The 26,468-nt window shown below is 36.6% G+C and overlaps 3 protein-coding genes across 3 annotated transcripts; all 3 read left to right on the top strand.

Annotated features, from left to right (window-relative positions):
• Nucleotides 1–459: 459 nt before the first annotated feature.
• On the top strand, nt 460–6,025 carry LOC143565002 (receptor-like serine/threonine-protein kinase ALE2). The gene is made up of 9 exons (XM_077052115.1): nt 460–906; nt 2,478–2,567; nt 3,095–3,208; nt 3,282–3,386; nt 3,474–3,842; nt 3,948–4,214; nt 4,285–4,674; nt 4,771–5,011; nt 5,095–6,025. The coding sequence occupies exons 1-9, from the start codon at nt 834–836 to the stop codon at nt 5,795–5,797; spliced, it is 2,352 nt and encodes a 783-aa protein (XP_076908230.1). The 5' UTR covers nt 460–833; the 3' UTR covers nt 5,798–6,025.
• Nucleotides 6,026–7,211: 1,186 nt separating this feature from the next.
• On the top strand, nt 7,212–15,707 carry LOC143565008 (uncharacterized). The gene is made up of 13 exons (XM_077052120.1): nt 7,212–7,337; nt 7,401–7,458; nt 12,146–12,235; nt 13,005–13,082; nt 13,159–13,233; nt 13,318–13,370; nt 13,599–13,749; nt 13,849–13,959; nt 14,029–14,155; nt 14,251–14,351; nt 15,011–15,149; nt 15,233–15,285; nt 15,407–15,707. The coding sequence occupies exons 1-13, from the start codon at nt 7,261–7,263 to the stop codon at nt 15,485–15,487; spliced, it is 1,194 nt and encodes a 397-aa protein (XP_076908235.1). The 5' UTR covers nt 7,212–7,260; the 3' UTR covers nt 15,488–15,707.
• Nucleotides 15,708–17,543: 1,836 nt separating this feature from the next.
• On the top strand, nt 17,544–20,531 carry LOC143565019 (monothiol glutaredoxin-S10-like). The gene is made up of 5 exons (XM_077052128.1): nt 17,544–17,810; nt 17,896–17,969; nt 19,406–19,480; nt 20,140–20,166; nt 20,330–20,531. The coding sequence occupies exons 1-5, from the start codon at nt 17,557–17,559 to the stop codon at nt 20,392–20,394; spliced, it is 495 nt and encodes a 164-aa protein (XP_076908243.1). The 5' UTR covers nt 17,544–17,556; the 3' UTR covers nt 20,395–20,531.
• The last annotated feature ends 5,937 nt before the right edge of the window (nt 20,532–26,468 follow it).

The raw sequence follows: 26,468 nt of genomic DNA on the forward strand, positions 1-26,468 counted from the left end.
TCTTAAAAACCACTATTTATTCCACAACAACAGGATGATGATGAGAGACTATACGAGTAGTTGGTTTTCATTTACGCTACTACGCAAAAAAATGCGTGTGTGTGGGAGGGAGGGAACCACCCATGTGTATAATATATTTATACGTGTATGTGAGAGTAAAGAGAAAAAAAAATTGTCCATCTTTCTACGTTGCGAGGACTTTGCTCCATAACAAGGAAATTTGTAACCACCTCGTCCGTCATACGCCACGTAGATCTGGACGTTGGGTTTCACAACATGTTACGAATGTTATTAGAAGACTCACTCAGATATCGAAAATAGCTGATAGTTCCAATCGCTTCTGTTAAAAATAATGATGATAATAATAATAATAATAATAATAATAATAATAAAAATGAAAATAAAATAACTCGATCCCATCTCACTCGCATACCCACCCCACACCCATCTCTTCAAGTTTCATCTCCCCTGTTTCTTCATGCTGTCATTTTACTTCTTCTTCATCTCTCTCACACACACTACACACTACACACAGTAAACCCTAGCTCTTCAATTCGTACAAGATCTAACCACTTTCTCTCTCTAGATCTTCACTTTCTCTCTCTACCTCACTCAATTACATGCTTCAGCTTGTTGCCGTAGTTTATGGATCTGCATTGCGGTGAATGAGCTATGTTCACGGTTAGTTTTGCTTACGTGGAGGTGGCGGTGACGGTGTGCTGACGTGACGGTGACGGAAGCAACGGAGGCGTGTGTCGGTGCGAGTGTGAAGCTGAAACCCTAGGTGATGATGAGTTGAGGTTGACGATGGTGTTTATGTGGTTGAGTACAAGATGATGATTAGTTCGCTAATGCTGTTGTTTGTGTTTCGTTTGCTTGCTATCAGTTCAGCTACAGTTTGTTACGGTAATAATAATAATGAAGATGAATTGAAGTTGATTTAATGATACGTGTATATTTTTATATTCTGCAAATTATTTAGGATTTGAGTATTTTGACTGTTGTTTTGGATGTGTTGAGTGTTGACTGTGGATTGGCTGTATGCTAGCGAAAATCTAGGGTTATTTGTTTTTGTGTGTATTGAGACCTGTTTAATATGGAAATTATATATTACCTTCACTAGAAGTAAGAATATGATACAGTTTGATGCTAAATGGAATCAATTGTATGATTAGTTTACTAAAGTTGTTGTTGTATGTTGTAGTTTTGATGCCTGACTTATTATGAATGTTTCTCTATTTATTAGTAGCTATTTAAGTGTTTATTTCAGTGTTATGAAATTCAATATGAGTTGTGGATTGAGAGGGTAATTTGACTTTTGAATTCAAAGTTCATTGGAATTAGAGGTGCACAAACCGGATTAAAAGTCAAAACTGGTTTGGGTTGAAACCGGTTCGGTTTGGTCAACAAAAGTCAAAACCGGTTATAATCGGTTTCGGTTCGAGTTGAAACCGGTTTCTCACCATGTTACGATCGGTTTCGGTTCGGGTTTTGACCAGTTTTCGCCGGTTTCGGTTCGGTTAACCAGTTTGGAACCGGTTATGGTGGAGAAAATTACAAACCGGTTTCGAACCTACGGTTTCTATCGGTTCTGAACCGATTTCTACATAATCGGTTTCAAACCGGTTCGGTTAACCGGTTTATTTGCCCACCTCTAATTGGAATATTAGCAGGATTGACTGTATATTAACATGGTTATTGACTTATTTCCATGTGATATTTGATTATTTTCCTATTAAAGTCCTGTATTCTTGGATAGTTGGATCACTAAAAGAAGTTGAAAAAGTTCATAAGACTTGCCTTTTTCAATGTGCTGTAGTAGCATTGAAAAAGTTGATTTAATTTGGGATGATGAAAAAGTTACTTTAAGAGTGTTTAGTTTTCAAAGTCCCAAAAAGTGGTGTTATTTAAACCATGAATTCCATGCTGGCAAGTTTATGTGTATTCACTGTATTGTTTGCTAGTTGCTAACGTCTCCCTTCTACATACCAGTATGCACAATCCAATAAGTAAATTAATTATGGTAAACCAATGCAATTTGGTTGCCTTAGAAACTCAAAACTGTTATAAACATAAAAGTTAGCATGGATATTACCATACATTTGTATAACACAAAGTTATATGTATGTATTTGTCTGTGCATGTCTGCGGTTTTGCTTGTTTGTAGTATGCGCAAATTATTGATTCATCCTCAATCTCTACACTCTTTCCATGGCGGTATTCCTTTGTAGAAATTGTCTATGGTAGATTCTTCTTTACTTATTTGGTTACGGGAAAGATTATAGTATAAATTACTTGCCTTAAAAAACGATCCATCTATTTCTATGAAATGTGTAGCTAATATTTCTTGTAATGTTTAATGGCTAATTACTTACATTTGAGTCACCAGATCTTTATACTTCATTACTTTGATTTCATCACACTGATGGTACTCGCTATATTATCTGATTGCAATAATCTGCCTACTTACTTTTCAGGCATTCCTTTCTTGAACGTTAATCTGTCTCCTTCCCTACTGACAACCCAACCTATTTTTGCGAAAAGAAATGGTTTTGATCATCTTAAAGGTAAGGATTTCATACATACCATATTTAAAGATGGAAATATTATGATTGGAATAATAGATTAATAGAATTATTATAATTCTTACTCTTTCATTAGTTTCTTAGTCTTGTTTCAATCTGCTTAATAAACGGGCTGTTTCATGCTGAATCACCACTTATTGTAAAGTGCATGTCAACCTAAAATAAATTCGGAATACCTTTAAAATGAACGAAGCAAAGCTTTCATTTGTTAATATTTTGATATGGTCGTATGATGGTATTTTGGGTATTTATCAAAGGGCTGGTTTGCTAATCTAAATCAATTTTATTGGTGTCCATATGTTACACATACCATTAATTGCCTACATAATCATACTTAACCAACATTTGGAAAATCTTGTTAAGAAATATATTCTTACTCAACCTTTGTGCAACTGGTAGCATATATTGCTTTTTCCATTTTATTTCTTTAGGTCTGTTGCATTTTCTGTTAAGAATTTATTTTCTGTCAAGTTGTCTTAATAAATGAATTTGGTGTTTGCCTAATACAGTTAGGATAATGTCAATGAGTTCATCAGTTGTTCCGGTTACAACATCATATGCACATCCACCTAAGCCCTCTACGAAACCCTCAATTGTACCTGCTTCTTCTCCAACAATTCAAGGTACTTGCAAGTGACATGTTAATTATGATTTTTTATAGTTATATGTTTACTAAAATTTTCTTATAAAATTTAGGTCCTGTCGCGGGTCCAACTGTTGGCAAGTCACGGCGACATCACCATCGTCTTCATCGTGGGAAGATCACTCATGTGATCCCTCCATCCCCATCCCCTCTACCGGGTATACGAGTCTATATAATAATCAGAATAAAGATGCTGCATTTCTTGACCCATTTTATTATTAATTCTTTTTATTAATCTCTGACAGGTTGTGACCAAACATGTGTGGACCCACTCACTTCAACTCCCATTGGTTCACCTTGCGGTTGTGTTTTACCTATGAAAGTCAGACTACTTTTATACGTATCTGTCTACGCTGTATTTCCCGTTGTTACCGAGCTAGAGATCGAGATTGCAACAGGCACATACTTGACACAAAGTCAAGTAGTCATAACAGGTGCCAATGCTGACAGTCAAGACCAGGATAAAACAGAAGTTGATATTAATCTCGTCCCACTTGGAGAAAAATTTGATAACACAACAGCTTTACTCACCTATGATCGATTATGGCGAAAAAAACTTACTTTAAACCGAACCCTTTTCGGAGATTATGAAGTGTTAGATATTACTTATCCAGGTAAAATAAAACGCACAACCTTTTTTTTACCATTTTTTCTCTTGTTTTTTAAAATATACAGTTTATTATTATTATTATTATTATTATTATTATTATTATTTTCAGGGCTTCCTTCTTCACCACCGAATGGAAATCTTCCTGGAAATGGACCAAATGGAAGTCCTGGGAATCGACAATATCCTATCACTGCGACTTTTGTAGGAAAAAGCCAGAAAATGAACCCTAGAACCATCTTTGTGATTGTTTTATCTGCAGTAGTACTTTTGGTTGTTTGTTGTGCAGCAATTTCTGTTTTCATAAAATGCAGAAAGATAAGTAGATCATCAAATGCTGTGGGCCCTGTTTTCACAACACCAACTAGCAAGAGACGCGGTAAGTCTATACTTTATATCTGTTATACTTCACTAGACAACCATTTTGACTTTTTACAATTCTTTTTTAGGCTTTGGAGCAATGTTATCAAGTGATCAATCAAACTCAACATTATCTGTTTTCTCTTCAATGCCAACATCCATTCTCTCAGTGAAAACCTTCACATTAGCTGAGCTGGAAAAGGCCACTGAAAAGTTCAGTTCAAGAAAAATATTGGGTGAAGGCGGTTTTGGGTGCGTGTATCATGGGACAATTGAAGATGGAGGTGAAGTTGCTGTGAAATTGCTTAATAGAGATAATAATCAAAACGGGGACCGTGAGTTCATTGCAGAAGTTGAGATGTTAAGCCGCTTACATCATCGAAACCTCGTTAAACTCATTGGTATATGCATTGAAGGACGGACACGGTGCTTGGTTTATGAGCTTGTTCGAAATGGCAGTGTCGAGTCTCATTTGCATGGTATGACAATTCTCCTGAAACAATGTGGCAGTTTTGAACCGTTTACTAATATTTTAAAATGTAAATAATATAAAGATCAATGTGTGGATGCTTCAGGTGTGGATAAACAAAAAGGACCTCTTGACTGGGACGCACGGTTAAAGATTGCTCTCGGGGCAGCACGAGGACTCGCTTATCTTCATGAAGATTCTAATCCACGTGTAATTCACCGTGATTTTAAAGCGAGTAACGTTTTGCTAGAAGACGATTTTACCCCTAAGGTATCAGATTTCGGGTTAGCAAGAGAAGCTACAGAAGGAAGCAGTCATATTTCCACTCGTGTCATGGGAACTTTCGGGTACGTCTTACACGTAATAGATTGATAGTCTTACGAATAAGTTGACTGTTGAGTGTTGACCCGACCCTGTATTTGATTTGCAGTTATGTGGCCCCAGAATACGCAATGACAGGTCACCTGCTAGTGAAAAGTGACGTGTACAGTTACGGGGTTGTGCTGTTAGAGCTTCTATCGGGACGGAAACCTGTTGACATGTCACAACCACCCGGCGAAGAAAACCTAGTAACATGGGCCCGTCCGCTTCTAACAACCAGAGAAGGTTTGCAACAGCTAGTTGACCCGACTTTATCTGGGACCTACGACTTCGATGACATGGCAAAAGTAGCTGCAATCGCTTCAATGTGTGTACACCCGGAGGTCACACAAAGACCATTCATGGGTGAAGTGGTTCAAGCTTTAAAACTCATATACAACGACAAAGACGAAGTAGGTGGTGACAACTCGACTCAACGAGACTCGTCAGTGGTTGACTCGGACTTCAAGGGGGAGCACGCCCCGTCAGACAGCAGTTGGTGGAATGCAGGTGGCGGGGCCACCCCACGGTTGACTTACGGTCAAGCTTCATCATTCATAACAATGGATTACAGCTCGGGCCCGCTTGAAGATTTGGAAAACAGACCGTTTTCAGCTTCGAGCTTCGATAACCGGGTGCCGATTAGTCACGGGAACAGGTCGGGCCCGCTTCGGACGGTAAGGAGCAAACCATTGTTTTATAGGTCAAAGGGGAGTATGAGTGAACACGGTGGACTGCTGTCGAAGCCTTTCTGGAGCGAAGCTTCGTTCTAGCGGATGAAGATTGAAGAGTGAAGTGTACAGAAGCGATCGGTGAAGTTTAGAAAGTGATGGAATTGGGTTTGAAATTAGGGTTTGTTGTGTGATGTGTTTGATGATGATTATAAATTGGGGTGGAATTAGGGATTGTAGGTTTTGACAATCTTGATTTAATTATAATACAATTGGAAGCTGGATAGCATAGTAGTTGTGATGTATATATAATGTTCATGTCTGCTCAGTTTTTACTTATCTGTTTTTATAAATTAAATCATTGGTAAGATCTTTTTTTTACTATATTCATTCTATTAAAGAAAAAACAGAATAATTTGTGAATATATGGTTCCATCTATTAACATGACTTGATGCATATGAAAAAAATCAGATAACCCGTTTATTAAGTTGTTACTAATCATGCCATCATGGATTACTACAAATAAATAAATATTACATGGGTCAACCTGAAACACGATATGATTTTAAGTGTTCTAGGTTAAAGTTGATATCTTTAGCATAAGTTACCACATGAATCTTATTTGAGTTCATCCATTATAATCAATCAACTAGCAAACCCGACACAACTTACAACACCAAGGTATAATGATATATACTTATGTATCATTATTGAAAGTGTGTTGCTAGACAAACACCGTCCCAAAAGTATATACCGTTGTGAAGATCACATCATTCATGTCAAATCAAATTTATCACCATGGATTGTCCCTATGTTGCAAACCTTCACTCTTGTCATATCATACATGCCATATGATAGGATGAAAATGACGAAAAACCGGTTAACATGTTGCATAACTTTAACAGTGACCACAATAGTCATTTCTTTATCATCAGTCATACACATCATACATGCCGTATGATTAAGTTATACAAACCCCATTTAACTATTTTTCAGTGCCGGCTCCTGGGTTGGGCAACCCGGGCGACCGGCCGAGGCACATATTTTTTGGGGACATAAATTTATATATATATATATATATATATATATATATATATATTTTTAATAAAATAGGTACAAATCTTAATCCTTTTTTTAGATAGTAGGTGCAATCTTTTTTTACCCATAACCCAGTTGAGATAATGGGCCTACGGGTCATTTTATTTCGTTACTCGTTAGAGCCTACGGACCTTTTTATTTCAGCTCGGCCTAGGCATTTAAATTCTCGGAGACGGCCCTGCTATTTTTCGCTTTTCATGGAAATCACTCTCTTAATGCGATATGGCATGTTAGATGATGTATTGTGGATGATGTATCAGTTTATCACTAGTGTTAAAGCAACCTCTTGACAGTTGGGATGCGAAACCGAAAAGTTAAAAGCCACTAGATTTCCATAATATACATGGTGGACCCCACGGTTTCCCAATGAACTAAATAAACATACAATCAATCCGTTATCATCATTGGTAATAACAATAATACAGTAGTCACCGGACGCAATCATTGTGCAGAAACAAATATTATTATGGCAGCCACATTCCATACCACCACTTCCTTTCTCTCATTTCCATCGCGTATCACCTCCGTAACCACTACAACCAGGTCTGTTGTTATTATTATTATTATTAATGAATTGTTAAATATGTGTTATGTCATTGTGCACAGATTTAGGGCTAAAATGTCGTCCTCGGCGACGATGACGCCGCTTGACAGTCCAGTCGTGGTATGTATTTATCCGCGTTTATTTAAATTGTTATATTTTAAATGAGAATGAAGAATTAGGTAAGGTAGGCTGATTATGCGAGGAAACTCTTGAGCTTAATTACGTGTGTGTGTGTGTATTGGCTCGAAAAACTCTAAATTCTATTCAAATATAGTTCGAGTTGATTTGACTTCAGTAATCGGATACTGTTAGTTGTATTTGTTAAGGTTTTAGCCCATGTAGTTGGTTAAAGCCCAAGGGCCTATTATGGGTTGTAATTAGGGTTTGGCTTGTATATACAGATGTATCTCCCTTTGTAATATACATAATTAAGTAATAAACATCTCTTTCACGCCGAAAGCACTGTTCATTGCCGGGGGGAATACTGTTCATAGCCGGAATTACTGTTCACCGCCGGAAATCAATGTTTATCGGCTGGATGTTACTGTTCTGCGCCGGAAGTCACTGTTCATTAGATTTTGTCTTCTGTATGCTACCATGGGAGACGAAAAACACACGTATACATTTACCAAGGAGGAGTATGACCTGATTCAACGGTTTCTTGCCTCCCAGTTGAATCCTCCTCAAACCAACTCAGCACATCCGGGTACGTTTTCTAGCCTCGACTCATCGTGGGTAATCGATTCTGGAGCAACACATCACATGACTGGGAATCGAGGTATTTTATCCGACCTATATAATGTTAATTATTCACCTGTTCGTCTTGCCGATGGATCTTCATGCCCCGTTCACGGTATAGGATCCATAAGTAATCCGAAAAACCTAAAATTGTCTTCTGTCCTATTCGTTCCTAAATTTTCTACCAGCCTTTGTTCAGTTAGTCAGATTACTAAACAAAACAACTGCTATGCAACCTTTTACCCAACTCATTGCATCTTTCGTGAACTAGGAACAAACCGGGTAATTGGTACCGGTTTTGAATCGGGAGGTCTCTATCGTATGTCTCAACCATCACACCCTATAGCAAACTTATGTGATTCCACTGTCAGGGAGGCTCATTGTCAGTTAGGCCATCCTTCTTTAGCGGTTTTGAGGCAAATGAGACCAGATCTTTCTATTTCTAATGATTTTCATTGTGAGTCATGTGAACTTGGTAAACACAAACGACGATCTTATCCCCCTAAAGTGTCAAAACGAACCGATTTTTTATTTGAACTTGTGCATTCTGATGTATGGGGGTCCTTGTCGTGTTAAATCCACATCGGGTTTCTAGTACTTCATCACTTTCATTGATGATTATTCCCGCGCTACTTGGGTTTATCTTTTGAAAGCTCGTAGTGAAGTTAATTCCATTTTTCGTGAGTTTCATTCTTATGTCCAAAACCAGTTCAACACATCCATTAAAACCTTACGCACTGATAATGCAACAGAATACTTCTCAAATGAATTTTCTACATACCTTAAAACGCATGGCATTGTTCACGAGTCTTCTTGCCCGTACACGTCTCAACAAAATGGCGCTGCTGAACGAAAAATCGCCACTTACTGGATATCACACGCACACTCATGTTTCAGTCTCATGTTCCTGATAGATTTTGGGGTGACGCTGTTCTTACAGCTTGTTATCTCATAAATCGCATGCCTTCATCTGTTCTTGGTCAAACCCCGTTTTCTGTCTTGTTCCCTAAAGGGACTCCCTTTACACTCATGCCTAAAATTTTCGGGTATGTAGCGTATGTACATGATCATCATCCGGGTCTTAGTAGACTTGCACCTCGAGCCATTCGTTGTGCCTTCCTTGGTTATTCTCGTGTCCAGAAAGGGTATCGGTGTTACAACCCCTCTCTTCAAAGATACTTTACGAGTTCTGACGTAACCTTCTATCAGTCATGTTCTTACTTTCTCGAGCCTTCCACTTTAGTTTATGACTTGTTTCCCGAGACTGATATACCTGAGTCACATATTATCCCCACCTCTCCTGTGTTTGTGCCCTCTACCCATCCGGTCTCTGAAGCAACAATTCCGGTCTCTACTGATTCTGACCCACCGACAGAACCTCCGCCATTACTTTTCACATATGCTAGACGAGGTAAGGGTGAAATAACAGAGACACTTGATTCACAACCAGATCATAGCCCGGATCCTTCGCTTACATCCGAGCAATCCACACCCCTAACTGATACATCCTTACCCGATACTACACCTTTACCGGATACTACCCCTGATACACCTGCATATGACCCTCCTGGTGCACCATTGCCCGATATACCTATTGCCTTTCGCAAAGAACCCCGGCATTGCACTCGTTATCCAATTCAGGATTATGTTGCCTATTCTCACCTCTCTACTGAATCTCATGCATACACCACTACCCTTGATTCCTACCCGATTCCCAAAAATGTGGCCACGGCTCTCACTCACCCAGGATGGCGACAGGCTATGGAAGATGAAATTGGGGCTCTAAGATCCAATCATACATGGGATCTTGAAACACTTCTTGTTGGGAAGCGTATTGTTGGATGTCGTTGGGTGTTCACAGTCAAACTTCATCGGATGGTTCTTTACATCGCCTAAAAGCTCGGTTGGTCGCCAAAGGGTACTCTCAGGCATATGGCATTGACTATGATGAAACTTTCTCGCCGGTTGCTAAAATGCCATATGTCCGTATTTGTATTGCCCTTGCTGTCATTAATCATTGGCCGCTCCACCAGCTTGATGTCAAGAACGCCTTTCTTAATGGTGTTCTTGAGGAGGAGGTATATATGGAACAACCACCAGGGTTCATTGTTGAGGAGGAGGCCTCGAAAGTTTGCAGACTGCGCCGTTCTCTATATGGTCTTAAACAATCTCCCAGGGCATGGTTTGGTCGATTCTCTAGCGTTATGGGACAGTTTGGGATGACTCGTATTGCCTACGATCACTCTGTCTTCTTTAGACACCTGAAAGGGAAACGGATTATTGTAGTTGTTTATGTGGATGACATTATAATCACAGGTGATGACGAGGTCAGGATCACCGAACTCAAACAGTTTCTTTAGTCTCAGTTTCAGGTCAGCGACTTAGGTCGACTGAGGTACTTTCTGGGCATAGAGGTATCTCGCTCTCCACAAGGAATACTTCTTTGTCAACGAAAGTATGTCCTTGATATGTTGACTGAATGTGGCTTACTAGGCTGCAAGCCAGTTGATACTCCGATGCTTCCTACAAATAAGCTCCTCCCGAAAGAAGGGGATCTGATGAAGGATCCAGAGCGATACAGACGGTTGGTTGGTAAACTTAATTATTTAACCGTCACACGACCCGATATTTCTTTCACTGTAAGTGTTCTGAGCCAATTCATGGCTGAACCATGCACCGTTCACTGGGATGCTGCTCTTCGTGTTTTAAGATATCTCAAGGCCACCCCATGCCTTGGCATCCTATATTCTGATGAGGGTCATTGTCGAGTGGGTGCTTTCACGGAAGAATGAGATGGTCGGATATCAGGTTTCTCAGACGCAGATTGGGCATGTTGTCCAATTTCACGACGATCTACCACTGGATATTGTGTGTTCGTTGGAGGAAATCTTGTATTATGGAAAAGTAAGAAACAACACACGGTATCTAGATCGAGCGCTGAATCGAAGTATAGAGCTATGGCAGATGTAACATCAGAAATAACATGAACTCGTCGTCTTCTCATAGAACTCGAGGTTATTTCTAAAGACTTGATGCGATTATACTGTGATAATCAATCAGCTATCCGTATAGCCAAGAATCAAGTATTCCATGAAAGAACGAAACACACTGAGGTTGACTGCCACCTTATCAGAGACCGAGTAGTAGGCACACAAGCAGATCCTCCATCCATTCAACCAATTCATATCAAGACAAACTTTCAACTCGCATATATTCTCACCAAACCTCTTCGGAAAACTCAGATAGATTTTATTTGTAACAAGTTGGGCAAGATTAACATCTATGCACCAACTTGCGGAGGAGTGTTAGTTGTATTTGTTAGGGTTTTAGCCCATGTAGTTGGTTAAAGCCCATGGGCCTATTATGGGTTGTAATTAGGGTTTGACTTGTATATATAGATGTTTCACTACAACACCCTTCTTCTAACAGAAACGAATAGGATTTGAATTTGAATAATACATTTTATTTTTTTATTTAGAACAAGTTAATTGTTTACTTTAATATTGAACAAAAGGATCCAATTACAACATAAAGGCATGTAAGCTGGCAACAAACTGCGCCACCACCCCTTTTGAATGGCAAAAGTGCAAAACCGATCCTAATGAAAACAAAGTCATAGTTCTTCGTCGTCGATAAGTTACTATGCACGACCCGTTGAACTTTCTGTTTTTAGTTAAAACGGAAGTTCATTTTTATGGTTGTTAATTCATAGTACTTTTGTCAATTGGTATGAACATGCAATTGGATGTTATCACTTTGAGTGTGATGGATGATTCCATTATGACTATGTAGGATGCATTGGATGTTTTGCAACTTTGAATGGATTATTTGCTGTTAAAAAAATTCAAGTTTGCAGTAGTTTTGAAATTAAAATTAAACTAAATTATTTTATTCGCTGAATACGAATCGATTCGAATTGTAACTGCCAACTCGAATCGAATCTATTTCGAATTTGTCGAATCTATTTTGAATTCGAATCCAGCTTTAAAATTCGATTCGTCGAACACCCTTGGTGACGATTGATGGTATAACTGAAAGTAAAACATTATGTTGTGTGTAACCAATACAACTTGGATTTGGTGGTGTGGGAGTGGATCTCTTGGCTACTGTGGCTGCTTTCCCTAATCCAGATGATAAAATTCGGAGCACCAGCTTGAAGGTACTTACTGACTTACTGTAGATGATCATATCAATTTGTGTTTGGAGGTTATTCCTAGAGTAGTGGTATGGTTTTGCTTGATTCTGTAGTTCGATTGATTAATCTCAATATAGCATGGATCATTTATCTTTATGATTTATGAATGCTAAAAGAGAGTAGATCATGATTTGTTGCTCTGTGTCAAGAGTTCCATCAACAATTGGTGATTTCTTCGGTGGTCAAGAGTAAACAAAGAGGTCAAGAATGTGTGAAATGTGTTTTATAACTATGCAATGGAATGTTATATGGGGTGTCTAATATATCAACACCTCAAGCTTAACTCAAATCACTATGATTGAGAATTGCCTTGTGATCATGCTGTTTCTTCATTTCCCTTTCCGTCACTTTTCCTATTTGATTGATTTTATGCTTATCATCAGTTAAGTTGTCATCAAAAATTGATGTATGGAAATTGATTTTTTGTCTTCTGTAGTGGTCCCGAGGTTGCTTAGTCTAGTTTTATCAGTTGTGGTTATAACATTTACATCCAGTCTTGGTTTAAAATGGCAGTTCATCATATTTAGAGGATTGTTGATGATTTTGAATTCTCAAAATAGCTGTTTGTGTGCTGCTTTACTCAAAATGAAACAGTTGCTTTTCGTGATGTGAAATGTGTTTGGAAAATAATATATTTTGTACTTGTACATCCTGTTACTATCAGTGGTCTAGAAGTTACTGGCATATCTTTCAAAATTTATACCATCTAATAGTTCCCACAATTTATTAATAGGTACAAGGAGGCGGTAATGCAGGAAACGCTCTAACTTGTGCAGCACGTTTGGGTTTGAACGCAAGGTTAATATCCAAGGTATGCATGCAATATGCTAATGAATTTACATTAGCTATTATGAAGGTTTTTGATGTTTTCATTGTTACATTATCAGGTTGCCAATGATGCTCAAGGAAGAGGAATACTAGAAGAATTAAAAGCTGATGGTGTAGATGTATCTTATTTTGTGGTAATGAACATGTATAAAAATACAATCTTGTAACATTTATGCGAATTCTTTTGCATACAGTAACTCAGGATTTCCTGTTGGCAGGTTTCTGAAGAGGGAAATTCCCCATTTACCTACGTGATTGTGGACAATCAAACGTATGCATCTCTTCTCTTCTCATCTAGTTACTCCCGTGAAGGATGTATTTGACTGTTGACTCTTTTCTGCTAACAGAAATCCATTATGAACTTGTTCCCATATGAGCTATCATTGAATATTGTTAAATTTTGCAGTTCGTGTTAAATAAAATAACAGGGTAATTTTCATAAGCTGTTTCAACACTTATAAAGTGTGTTTTCATTTATGGAATGGTTTATATGTTTTAGGAAAACTCGAACGTGTATTCACACTCCCGGCTCACCTCCAATGATTCCCGATGACATTCCCAATTCAGCCTTGTTAGCTGCATTGGCAGGAGTAAAACTTGTTTATTTTGATGTACGCTTGCCTGAAACTGCTCTACTTTTTGCACATGAGGTAAATATTAGGTGATATTTGACATTTTTAACTCTGTTCATTTAAATAGATTTTATGTAAATAGAAATGAACCATCCATGTTCAATTTCATCAGTGCAGGCAACTCGAAGAAAAATACCTATTTTAATTGATGCTGAAAGACCAAGAGAAGGACTGGATGATCTTCTAAATTTATCAGATTATGTCGTGTGTTCTGCAAAATTTCCTCAAGTAAGTTAATGATGCTTACGTATGTACTTTTGTATTTACTTTTAATTGTTTTCATTTTTACTATTACAGACATGGACTGGAGCTCCATCAGTTCCGAGTGCACTTGTTTCCATGCTTTTAAGGTTACCTAAGGTCAAGTTTGTGATTGTAACTTTAGGTGCAGATGGTTGTATAATGCTTCAAAGAAGCGTGGAAGGTGTGTATATAATATATTATATATTTGGTGGCAAACCAATATTCATTACAGTATCAGTTGTATAACACAAGTTTTTATATAAATTTCACTTGCAGGAGAGAGTGTTCAAGCTGAAGAAATAGATGTAGATGATTTAGTAGAGAAGTTAAAGCGCCAATCTGACAGCAGCACACCTGCCCCATCATGCATTTCATCGGTAGTTACATTTAAAATATAAGGCTATGTGTAGTGGAGGGGCTACAAAATGGGGCGATTTGTGCCATGTGGTGCCTAGTCAGCAAATGAGTGGTTTTTGTTTCAGGGGTGTAGTGGTGTGGTAGCCCAATATATATACACACACACACACACACATATATATATATATTTCCAATACAATAATAGTTTATCGTACAATAGGTATGCGACTCCCCTTTTTGCACGAAATCGATCCATGAAATCACATCCCAACATCTCGGAATCGTCAATACATATCCAATTAATCGTTGGTTCACCGAAAAAAAACAGTTTTGGATCGTTAATCAATCAATTTTTTACTTTTTTCACGAAAACTGTTTTTGAGCGTTTTAGGTTTTGGCTGAGCGTTTTAGGTTTTGCCTTTGAGCGTCTCGCGTACCTATCGTACGCTAAGGCATTATTGTACAGTATCTCGACCCTATATATATCACACACATACCAAATATTATAATAATATTCAAACAAACAACACCGGCGACAAAAACCCATCGCCCCCCCCACACACACCATGTCGCCCCTCTTATCGCGGGGGGGGGGGGGGGGGGGGGGGGGCTCACAGCCTAATAGTATTAATAACAATTATCACGATAATAACAGTTTACAATTTACTTTGTGTTTCAGGACGTTATAAATTTGCAGGCAAAGGGAGTTGGGACCGTGCGTGGGAAATTATTTTTGGGTACAGCTGAAAAGACACCACAGTCGGAGCTGGTGGATACGACAGGTGCTGGGGATGCGTTTATAGGAGCTGTCTTGTACGGTGCGTATTTATAAGCCATATAATCAATTCGTTTTATAAATTCTTTAAATTATTTTTTTTAATTGTTTGTATGTAATTTGTAGGCATTTGCACCAACAAGCCACCAGAACAGATGTTACCTTTTGCAGCTCAAGTGGTTAGTACATTTAAGTTTATGGTTCAATTTCTATATATTACAGATTTATAGTATTACACAATGTTCAATATCTACATATAAAGATGTTTTCATCAGTGTTTTTTCTGTATGATGATTACAGGCAGCGTTGGCATGTCGGGCTTTAGGAGCCCGTGCTGGTCTTCCACATGTCACAGATCCTCGTTTAGCGCCTTTTGCATAGTAACGGTTTCACTATTTTTTGTTTAATATTTTGGTATATGTTTCAGTTTATTGTTGACTTATATTGCATCAACGCATTCACAGTTGTACATAAACACCGGGACGGGAATATTATGCTATAGATATAATGTTTTCGCATGGGAAATTGTCTTGAGTTGAAACAACATTTAATACATCTGGAACGATATGTTCTGTAAGTACTAGTTTAATTAGTGTTTACGTAGAACGGTAAGGGACTAACTTTTGTGTCTTGACCCGTTTATTTAAATAATGTTACAGGTATTTTTTATGTCAAAATGCAGAAGTTAGAAATATGTCAATTTTTAATTGCAGTGTAGTAATATGTAAAACATTATATAAGAAGTTTGTGTTAAAACTGGGCTATGTTCATGGGCTCCTAATACACGAGTCGTATTCGAGTTCATGCAAAATTCCTATGTCCGTGTTGGGTTTAACCCGCCAACTCGTGAGGACAACCTGTTTGGTAGTGTTGAAATGTAACCGGTGGAAGCAGCAATTGGCAAGTGAATAAGGCTAGTTTGGTTACATGATGTAGACACATGATAATTTACACTTGCAGGCATGACTAGTTTGATATGCTCCTGTAGGCTAAGGACCCGGAACAATGTCACAATGTGTAGATTAGGTTAGACAACGAGGCGAGTTAGTGTTCCCGCTTGACATCACGTGACCATATAGGCCATAGCCACAACTCCACTCTTGGAACGAGTGTTACAATAACTGGCAATGGCGCTGTCACCCTACATATGGCAACATTTGATTGGGTTGCAACTTTTTCGCTCATTTAACCCACATTACCCTGGTGTAAGAAAATGGACTCTAATACTTTACCCCAGTTTACAAAGATTTTGGAGTGATGTGGAAAACACTTTGACATTGGCGCCCTCTACTCTCTAACTATAAGGCTGGTTGTTGTGGAGGCGGCATGTCGCTGATGTTAAATCCACATGGCTGCCAATGTGACATCACTTTTGCAATGACGGCGGCGTTGTTGGTCAGTGTAGCCCCTGAGAATCGGTTAAATTTTTTGGGTCGAAGACAAATAAGAATTTGGGCCTTAGGTAAAATAAAAATTCGATAACTCATATATAAGAAAAAAAAAAGTAAATAATACATTAGTAATGGTGATTTCTTTCATTAAAAATGGGCCGTTTTTTTTATATAAATAATATGGCTTTTTAATACGGCTTTTTAAATATGTGTATATAATATATATATACTTTTTCACAATCTTTTGATTTGTCTGGCTGATCGACCCGAAAACCGTCGCCCTTCCCGCCCCCATAAGAGATGCCTCTGTTGTTGGGCGGCGTTATGGTGAGCAGCAACGAGTTAATGGTGGAAGGGTTGAATGGGATGACGATATGTATGGTGGCTGACATGGAGGGTTGTGCCAACCCATAACGACTTGACCTGCCTAACCATCAGTCTTATGAGAGACCCAAAATAGTTTATGTAATAATCAAAGAAAGATTTGTAAGAGTATTCACAATCCATTCTCCATTCGTATATTTATAATTACACAAAAAACACCATTTTTTTTCTTTCTCATTTTCAATTAAATAATACATTTTTATATTTTTATCATTATTTTTTTTCTCCTCCACCCACAGCCACTTAAAAAAACATTAATAAATTATAGCAAATAAACATTGTTTCTTCAAATTTACTCATGAACGGTAACTTTTCTCTTTTCTCCTCTTACAACCACGTATAACCACATCTAACACATGAAGAATCACACTCACATAATTTAGACTATGCTCCTCTAAAACAAATAATAATTTTTACAATATAAATTATTTCTATTGAACACGTATGTTACATAAATCATCATTTTTAGCCTAATTTTGTATTAATATAAATCTTTAGTTATGAATATCCAAACTTTGTTCAACCACGCAAGCATTTATAAAAAACTATCATTACTTTCTAATAAAAATAATTATAACTTTTGTTTCCTTTTACGCAAAGAAAAGCTTCAAATAACAGCAACATCAAAACACAGACACCAAAACCTGCAACCAAATAACCAATCAACCACCATCAATGGCATCATCAGCTCACCTCACTACAACCTTCACAACATCTATCTCACTCTCATCCTCCACCACTCTCTCTCACTCTCCTTCAACTCTCTCATTCACCACCACCACCAATCACAAAACCCTAACGTTCAGAAAACAACACGGCGGTCTTAAGATCCGTGCCATGACCGCTTCATTCGGATCTCGATTAGAAGAAACCGTTAAGAAAACACTCACTGACAATCCCGTTGTTGTTTATTCCAAAACGTGGTGCTCGTATGTCACTCTTAGGGTTTACTATTTGATTAATTATTAATATTTAATTATTTAATTGTTAATTGTTTTGATTTGGATTGTGAAGGTACTCGTCTGAGGTGAAATCGTTGTTTAATCGGCTCGGTGTGGAGCCGCTTGTTGTCGAATTGGATCAAATGGGTAAGTGGTGTAATTTTGGGGATTTTATGTTTGAGATGGAAGTTGTTTGCATATATGTTTGGGGAATAGGTAAATTTAGGGCTAGCATAACATGTCTGACACGGTTACATTACCTGAAGTATAACTAGTCGTGTCATTTTATTCAAACACGAGCATGAACTTGTTGTTTAGTTTAGACACAGGTTAACACGAAATGACCTGGTTAGGAACCTGTTTAAAGACACGATAAATAATACATATATATTAAAACAAAAATTGCTAAAACTTTATAAAAGTCTTAATAAAAGGGTGTTTGGGTTACTTATGACTTTTTAACTTTTGTAACTTAGTAACTTATCATCCCAAAAGTTATAAGGAGGTAAAATAAGGAAACTTATTAACTTATCATCCTAAATGCATAACCTCAATATAGTACTCCTTAACATATTTGAAACAAAAATCCATAAAATTCTTCATTAATACATAACATACTTTAATAAAATATTTAATTTTTTTTTTATTAAAAATATAATATGTTAAGACACGAAGATTAAACATGTCTTAAACAGGTTGACCTGTTTAAGACACGAACCTTGTTAAGCTCAAAGCCTCAAACCCAAACTTGTTAATATCCGTGTCGTGTCGTTTCGTGTTAACAACTTAACATGTCGTTTCAAAAGTTGCCAGCCCTAGGCACATTAATGAATTAGAAGTTAAATTGATCTGGTAGGTTAGGTTTAAAAGTTCATTAGAGAGTTTGTTGCATTTTATTCTTGTAATTAGGGTTTGTTGAATGTTAAATTGTTAAGTTTTATTATTTGAAGCATAATTAATAGAAATGATGTTTGAAAAATCAATTAGAGTCTTGAAGGTTTAAAAACTTATACCATATTATTAAGTTAATTTGGAGATTTTGGTATAAGGAAGAAATTTCTTTACACAAAGTGTAAGTTAAAAGGTATATACATCATCTACTTTTTGTTTAAATTGTTTGTAATATGCACATGTTTGTACTTTGTAGTCAAGATTCTTTTACCAAACCTCACATGCCATATATCTATTATAAAGGAGTCTATCTAACTCTGAGTACGTAAAGTATTATACAACATACATACTTTTTCTCTAGTATATGCAGTTAACTTTTGAAACCATTGTAAACTTTTATGAACTTATACTGTATCAGTAAGTTAATTTCGAGATTTTTGGTCTAGGTAAGCATGTCTTTACACAAGTGTAAATTAAAGGTATATACATCATCTACTTTGTTTAAAGTGTTTGTAATGTGCACATATTTGTAGTCAAGATTCTCTGACCAAGCCTCACATGCCATATGATTGTTATAATGGAGTCTACATAACTATATGTATGTAAATTATTATACGATATACTTAGTTTTTCACTTTTGGAGTTGCAATATCTGAATGAAGTTTATTTTTTTTTATTTTTTACTTTTTCAGGTGCACAAGGACCTCAATTACAGAAGGTTCTTGAACGGCTTACTGGCCAGCATACTGTTCCGAATGTTTTTATTGGTATGTTGAAAATGCATTAAGAATCTCTAGCGTGCAATAAAAGACATCAAATTAGTGAATTTAACCAGTTGTTTAAATATTTATGGGTCGAATTGGGTTATGTTTTAAATTAAACAGGTCAATAACAGAGCATCATTGAAAGGGAACAAGTCAAACGGGTTAAAATTGTGCAAAGTGTAAACAAGAAATTTTGAAATGAAAAATAGAAATAAAATTGGTTTGCATTAGCATTTAATGTATATTATGTCTACTTTAATTTCTAACTAGTATTAAGCCCCCGCGTTGTGTTGGGGAGCGTAAAACCATGAAAAAGTAACGTTAAAACTTTTTATTCATGCTGTGAGTTAAAAGGGGGCGGACTCACGCTTTGCATTTAAACCTAATGAAAATTAAATGTAAAACGTTCAGTCATGCACGTTTGTTGCGGCGTGTTTACGCGCAAATATTAAACTGAAATGTAAATTTTATAAAAAAAAATGTTTGTGTTTTGTATACGTGAAGTAAAGGTACAATCCCTTAACCTAGGGTTACAACTCTTTAAGCTTAAGAAAGTGGGTACAACCTCTTAAGCTAGAGGTACAACCCTTTATGCTTAAGAAAGTTGAAAATTAATATATATATAATAATAATAATTTGTTCATTTATCTCTTTGATAACAGGGGGCAAACACATAGGCGGTTGTTCAGGTACCTTCTTTACCATATCTTTTTGCTTCTTTATCTACTAACTATTCCATTGGCTTACTAGTATAATTACAAAACTATATTGGTACCAATAATAGCGGGTATTTTGATAAAGCGATTTAGGAGGTTGTATAATAGTGTAACCTCATTTTGTGATTTGGTGTAGAAACCGTCAAGTTACATAGGAAAGGGGAACTTGAAGCATTGCTGGCCGAGGCAAAACAGACATAATTCTGCTGTTACTCCAGATGTGTTGTATTAATAAGAAATAATTGCATGATTTTTTTCACAAATTTAACTGCTCAACTGTTTTAGTTCTCACAAACAATGATAACCTTTATTTTAATGTATGTCATATCTAGATTAAAAAGATGTAATTGGTATAATAATGACTTTCTGCGTAAGTCATTTGACGAATCTTTTTTCCTATTACGATGTTTTACACATCAAAGGTGGTAGTTTTGACCTGTTTACTTATGATATGCCGATTTGGGCTAGTAGGTTAAATGGTCAAACCGAAAAGATGCTAAATGTGTATTTTTTTCGCGTATAGTTTCACTCATGGTAGTAATGTTTGCTTCTATGGCCTGAGTTGATTTCAACCGTATTTCCATTCATTTAATGGTTTATATATGTCTGTTGACTTGTTAAGCAAGGGAACATGAACCTGTTTTTGAACTAGAGTAGATATAAATGCTTATGCATTGTAAGCTCTCGGTTGAGTAGTTCCAGTTCCGCCACTGCTTTAAGTTTAGGCACTTGAGAAACTATTTTATAAACCCACTACAAAACATTGCAGATTGTAATAAAGTAACTTAGAATTCTACAATGGTAACATAAAGGCCAAGAGGTTGATCAATCAAACTTCCTGGATCTCATCCTGCATTGTTGTTTGTTGATACATTTGCATAATTGACTTTGTTGAATCGCACACAAGTACAACTAGACCCTCAGGATCCTGATATCAAAGTGCTCATAGGAACCGGTATCCCCATAATATTGCTTGGAAACATCAAACTAATACGCATTTATGTAATGTATGGGCTGGTACGGCGTTCTACAGTGTCATATGCTGTCGTACGATATTGTTTATACATGTGTAGTATGTGCTTAGTTAATTAAGAGTAAAAAAGGGTTATCTTTTACTTTTAGTGATGGATTATCGACTGATATGAGTATTGGTGATAGTCCTGTTAATAAAATAAATTTTAAAAAAATGTCATTATTAATTAAAAAAGTAACACATTCATCCTATGTTCTTATAATTTGCATTAAACCAATTTGAAATTGCTTTAATTTTTTAGATCTTTGTTGTAACTTATGTTAAATATGGTTTTGTAACTTTCTTTATTGAGTTTGATCTATTAACACAAAGGTAAGTGGAAGGAATTTCTATGCTTAGAACACATAGTACTGAATAAAAAATAATAATATTTAAACTTAACCAAAGAAAGACGACTTTTTACCGATCCTAAAAGGACAAATATCATAAAAAACTAACATACTTTCTGTTTTTTCTCGTTAAAGTCCCTTAACAATTTTTTGCACGTTAAAGTCCCTATACATGTTAAATTTGAACAAAAAAATGACGTAACTTATAAAAACAATATGGAACTGACATATTGGTTTTTCTATATATTTCCCATATATGCTCATCTCTCCAAATTAAAGTGCAGTTCTCTTCGACACTCACTATTGAGATTTTTTTTAATACATGTACCAACAAACACACAATGCCCATTTATTGCAGCCAAAGTCACCAAGAACCGAATAAAATAGCGTTTCTTAGGTTTACTCGAGTAATAGGCTACCAACTGTCCTTATTGCAGATTTCATATGTTTTGTATCGGTTAGAGTTTTCATTTTTTTTAATCATTAGTGTTATCAACTCAAGAATATAAATTCTACAACACCGCTATTGATTTTGAATTAAACAATTGATTTGTAACTGCTTAATGCTTTGAGTATTATTCTTACTGTGAAATGAATGACAATATTTTTACAATCACTTACATTGTCATGCTTAGTTTTATTAATAATAATCTTAGTATAGTTCCATAAGCGGAAAAAAAAAATTCATATTGTTTATAAAAGTTATGCCATTTCTTTGTTCAGATATAACATGTACAAGGACTTTAACGTGCAAAAAATTGTTAAGAGACTTTAACGAGAAAAAACAGAAAGTATGTTGGTTTTTTATGGTATTATCCCATCCTAAAACTATAAACAATGGGAAGAAAAAAAATATGAAATTGCTAAAATTTTGAAAACAAAGATGACATTTTACAATCTTTTTGCCTTGAAAAATTTTAAGGTTTGTTGTTGTTGGCTGTAGAAGGGTTTCAAAAGCTGATGTGTCATATCTTTAAAGCCTGGCACCCAAGTCAGGGCGTTAAAGAGAGGGGCTTCGACGTATTACTGAACAACAAATGAAAAGTTTCAACATATGGTAGGGCCCAAATGCTAAAAGGATAAGACTTTAATGAGTTTTAAACCACTACACGATAATGCTATAATAATAAGTCTTTAACATGATATGACACTTTGACTTGGGTTTTAAATTCTCTTTACAACGACCATCCTAATTATGACACATCTTAACCCACAATTTACGAGCATAAGATTGACTTTATAAATTTAATTATTAATTATTTATTAATATTATAATACAGTTGTTGGTCACTCATTAACCATGTAGAAGTGGTCATAATTTCAATAATTACAAAGGACGGTGTACCTTATTTTAAGGGTAGGCTAAAAACTATTTTGTGACAAAGACCCGACCATGAAAAGGCCCATGCACACTGTCATTAAACAACAATGCTTTATTTTTAAATTGCTAAATGTACAAAATATGAAGGTTTGGTAACCAACCCATCCATTTATAGTTTTAAATTCTTGTTATTAATATTTTATTTTTAATTTTCATGCAATTAAAATATATGACAATAATAACAAGAGTACATTGTGTCGGTTGCATGAGGGCCGGGTTTATAGAAAAGGGCTTTAAAGGCTTGTTTTCTATATGGCGGTGACGTAGATGGGCGGTAAAGCCCCTCCACAAGACCACAACACATAGTCTAATGGTTTTATCTAATTTTGTGTAAAACTGTAAATTACTTTATTTTGGAAATATTCTATAACAACAAAAGTATTGCAACAATGTGACTATCCATTTTTTATACTAGCCATTCTAAAAGGGATTTTCATATGCCTTTATAAACTTATAAATTGTTCTATTTTCTCAAATATAAATTCTGTAAGTTTAAAATAACACATTTTACTAAAAATATATTTTTCATGTATAATAATATTGCATGTATTATAATATTGTAGTGAACAAGTCTAGTTTCTAAAACACAAGTATTTAACCTTCACAAAAGTGAGGTGGAAATAATATATATCTTATTATCTATGCTAGTACAATTTTACCAAGATGTCCTTTAAAAATTAAACTTTACTAGTAAACCCAAACTATTTAATTTGTTTTGATTTAATGTAACAGTTAAAGTCAGATTGCTTTTTACCAAACTTGTTTTTAGCCCCACTAATGAAAATTTCTAAATCAAGTGGTGATTGCACAAGATATGCGTTAACTTTTTATTGATCATTATAAAATATACATTGTCACACTGTAGAAGCTATGTCAAATATGAAATACCTAAAGTCCTGTTCTTGAGTTTTTTTAAAGGAGTGAAAGGCTAGAAAAACTAAGTATAATTAAAAAATGGATGTTCTTGAATTTTTTTTAGAATGGAAAAGAAAGGAGTAGTAGGAGTTAGGATGAATTATATTAATGTATTTTCCCAATAAGTTATCCTTCCAAAAATGGGATGATTACTAAGGATAACTATTTTTTAACATAGTTATCATTTTCTTTCCTCTAATTTCCTTCAAACTCAAAAACACACCTAATTAAAAAAAATTCATTCTCTTCCCTTCCCTTTCTTATCCTTCTCTCTCATTTCCTTTTCTTTCCTTGGTTAAAAACTCAAGAACAAGACGTAAAGGAGTTGATTCTTTCTTAATTTTGACTTCTATTAAATTAGTTAATTCATCGACAAATAGATTCTTTCATGTTTGGGGTTCGTATAGACAAGTTTTATAAAATGAGAATATTTAATATTTTAATGGACTCAAATTGTTTCTAGAAAAGAGAAAATGTATTAAGGTTTGTAGGTGATCCACTATTTTAAGTGACGGATCCTAGAATGGTTTCAGATTGTGTTAGATTATGTCGGAACGGGAGATACAGTCCAGCTCATCAGACACAATATGGGCCATTATAAGATTCAAAATTTGATATGACGGATCACCTAGAAATCTTAATAACATTTTCTCTATCTAAGAAACCATTTGAGTCCATTAAATATTCCCATTTTGTAAAATTTTTCAATTAATATATAAGCCGAATTTTACAATCGAAATGATGAATATAACCTTTGAAGATAAATATATTTCCTTATAGGGTAGAAGAGCTTTACAATCGAAAAAGTGTGTGCGTGTGTGTCTTTTCTTTAACCTATTTAAAAGCGGTCCTGATCATTGAATCGTTTCAATGGTTTAAAACATTGTCAAAAACCGACTAGTCTAGCCAATTTGGTTGAGGCCATGTCACTTGAACCTATTAGGGGCCCTGAAGAAACACTAAGTGACCCCGGCAGATTACGGATAATCTTAGGGTTAAGTAGATGTTTCCCACGAGGGTTAGGTCCGGCAAAGATGGTTATTCTTCTTAACCTGCAAAACAGACACCGTGAGCTCGTCACTGAGAAGGGGGGGGGGGTTCCTCCTTGTGACCACCCTCCGGCGTGAGAATCAGACTAGGTTGCTCTGAATATAAGTGTATATTAAGAGAAATAGCTAGAGAAGATAAGATGATGATACCGTTCCAAGGTGTTGGAGTATTTATAGCCGAAGGTAGGTTTCCAAGCAGGTACGGCCAGCTGTATAATATTCATTTTCCACCAACTACGGGCTATGTACGTGCCACGATGGGAGTTGGTGGGTAGGCAGCGGCTGATAGTGACATGGCCGACTGTATACTGTTCCTTTTCCACCAACTACGGGCTATGTACGTACCACGATGGGAGTTGGTGGGTAGGCAGCGGCTGATAGTGACATTTTGTACTAGAGCGTGCTCCTCCTCGTACTTTTGTCGGTGAGCTGTCACCCTGTGATTGGTTTATGGGCTGCTTTGGTCAGATCTTGTCTATTTTGTCCATACCTTGGCAGGTATAGTACAAAAGATCTTCCAGAAACGAACGGACTGGCTCTTTTGGGCGGGAATATTCCCGCCTTGCTCATTCCTTCTTCAGGTGACATTGCTGAAGTATGAGTTAGTGCCTTATGCGTGTAGCCTTACCGTTAGTGTGGGTAGCCTTCCTTCTTGGCTTGTACCCATAGCTTGCGGGAACAGGCAGGGTACTGTACCAAGGGAGGCTTTCCTGCGGGAACAGCTGGCTTACTGCGTGTAAGGTCTTCATCTCTGAGCATGGTGGGTCCTGCGTTACCAGTTAGTCTTTGCGCAGACGTACCTCTTCAAGGTGTGCCTTGCGGGTCCAACTGGGCTTTGCAGGGACCTACCTCTTCAAGTCCCCCCAGTCCATTGTTCTTCTCATGAATTGTTAATGAGGTGAACTTTTGGACTTTAAGCGAGGGGTTTTAAAGAGGTTTTTGTTTAAGGTTTTCCGTGGGGATTCTTCCCGCGGATTTCCTAATGTCACTTGCAGAAATTCCCGACTTCTGCCTGGTCTTTGGTTATGATGCGGATAGGTGTTTAACCTCTTCGCAAGTCGGGAGCGTTGAATTTCACTTGTATAGACTCTTCACGAGGTTTTGGTAGTTTTGGACATAGTGATCAGTTATGTTAAACTACCAATTCCACCTTGAAGTTTCAATCTAGTTCTCAACGTTCCCGGCATGCGGAGGTGTTATTTCCCTTTCCGCAAGCATGGCCCATAAGATCCTTCTTGGCTTCAATTCCCTGCAAGTGCTAAGTATGTGAAGGGTTTCGCCTTGACACTGTACCCGCACTTGTCTTATGGTTTTTTGTTTCCCAAGGTAAGGGGGTATATTCCCTCTTATTTTTGAATCTTTTTAAATCTTTTTGAATCTTTTTGAAATTCGAAAAGTTGGTGAAAGGATAAGAACAGTCCAAACGGCTGAAGGGACGTCAGCGTCTTCTGACGGTTTCAGGACGTGCAGGAAGTTATGGCGACGTGACAGTATATGGTCATTCCAGACGCTTTTTCAGGCGCGTGGGGGCGAGTTTTCGGGCGCGTGGGCGCGAATTTTACGGCACG

This window comes from Bidens hawaiensis, unplaced genomic scaffold (genome assembly GCF_021521415.1).
Source record: "Bidens hawaiensis isolate Kalapana, Puna unplaced genomic scaffold, B.hawaiensis_p1.1 tig00022235_1, whole genome shotgun sequence".
NCBI lineage: Eukaryota > Viridiplantae > Streptophyta > Magnoliopsida > Asterales > Asteraceae > Bidens > Bidens hawaiensis.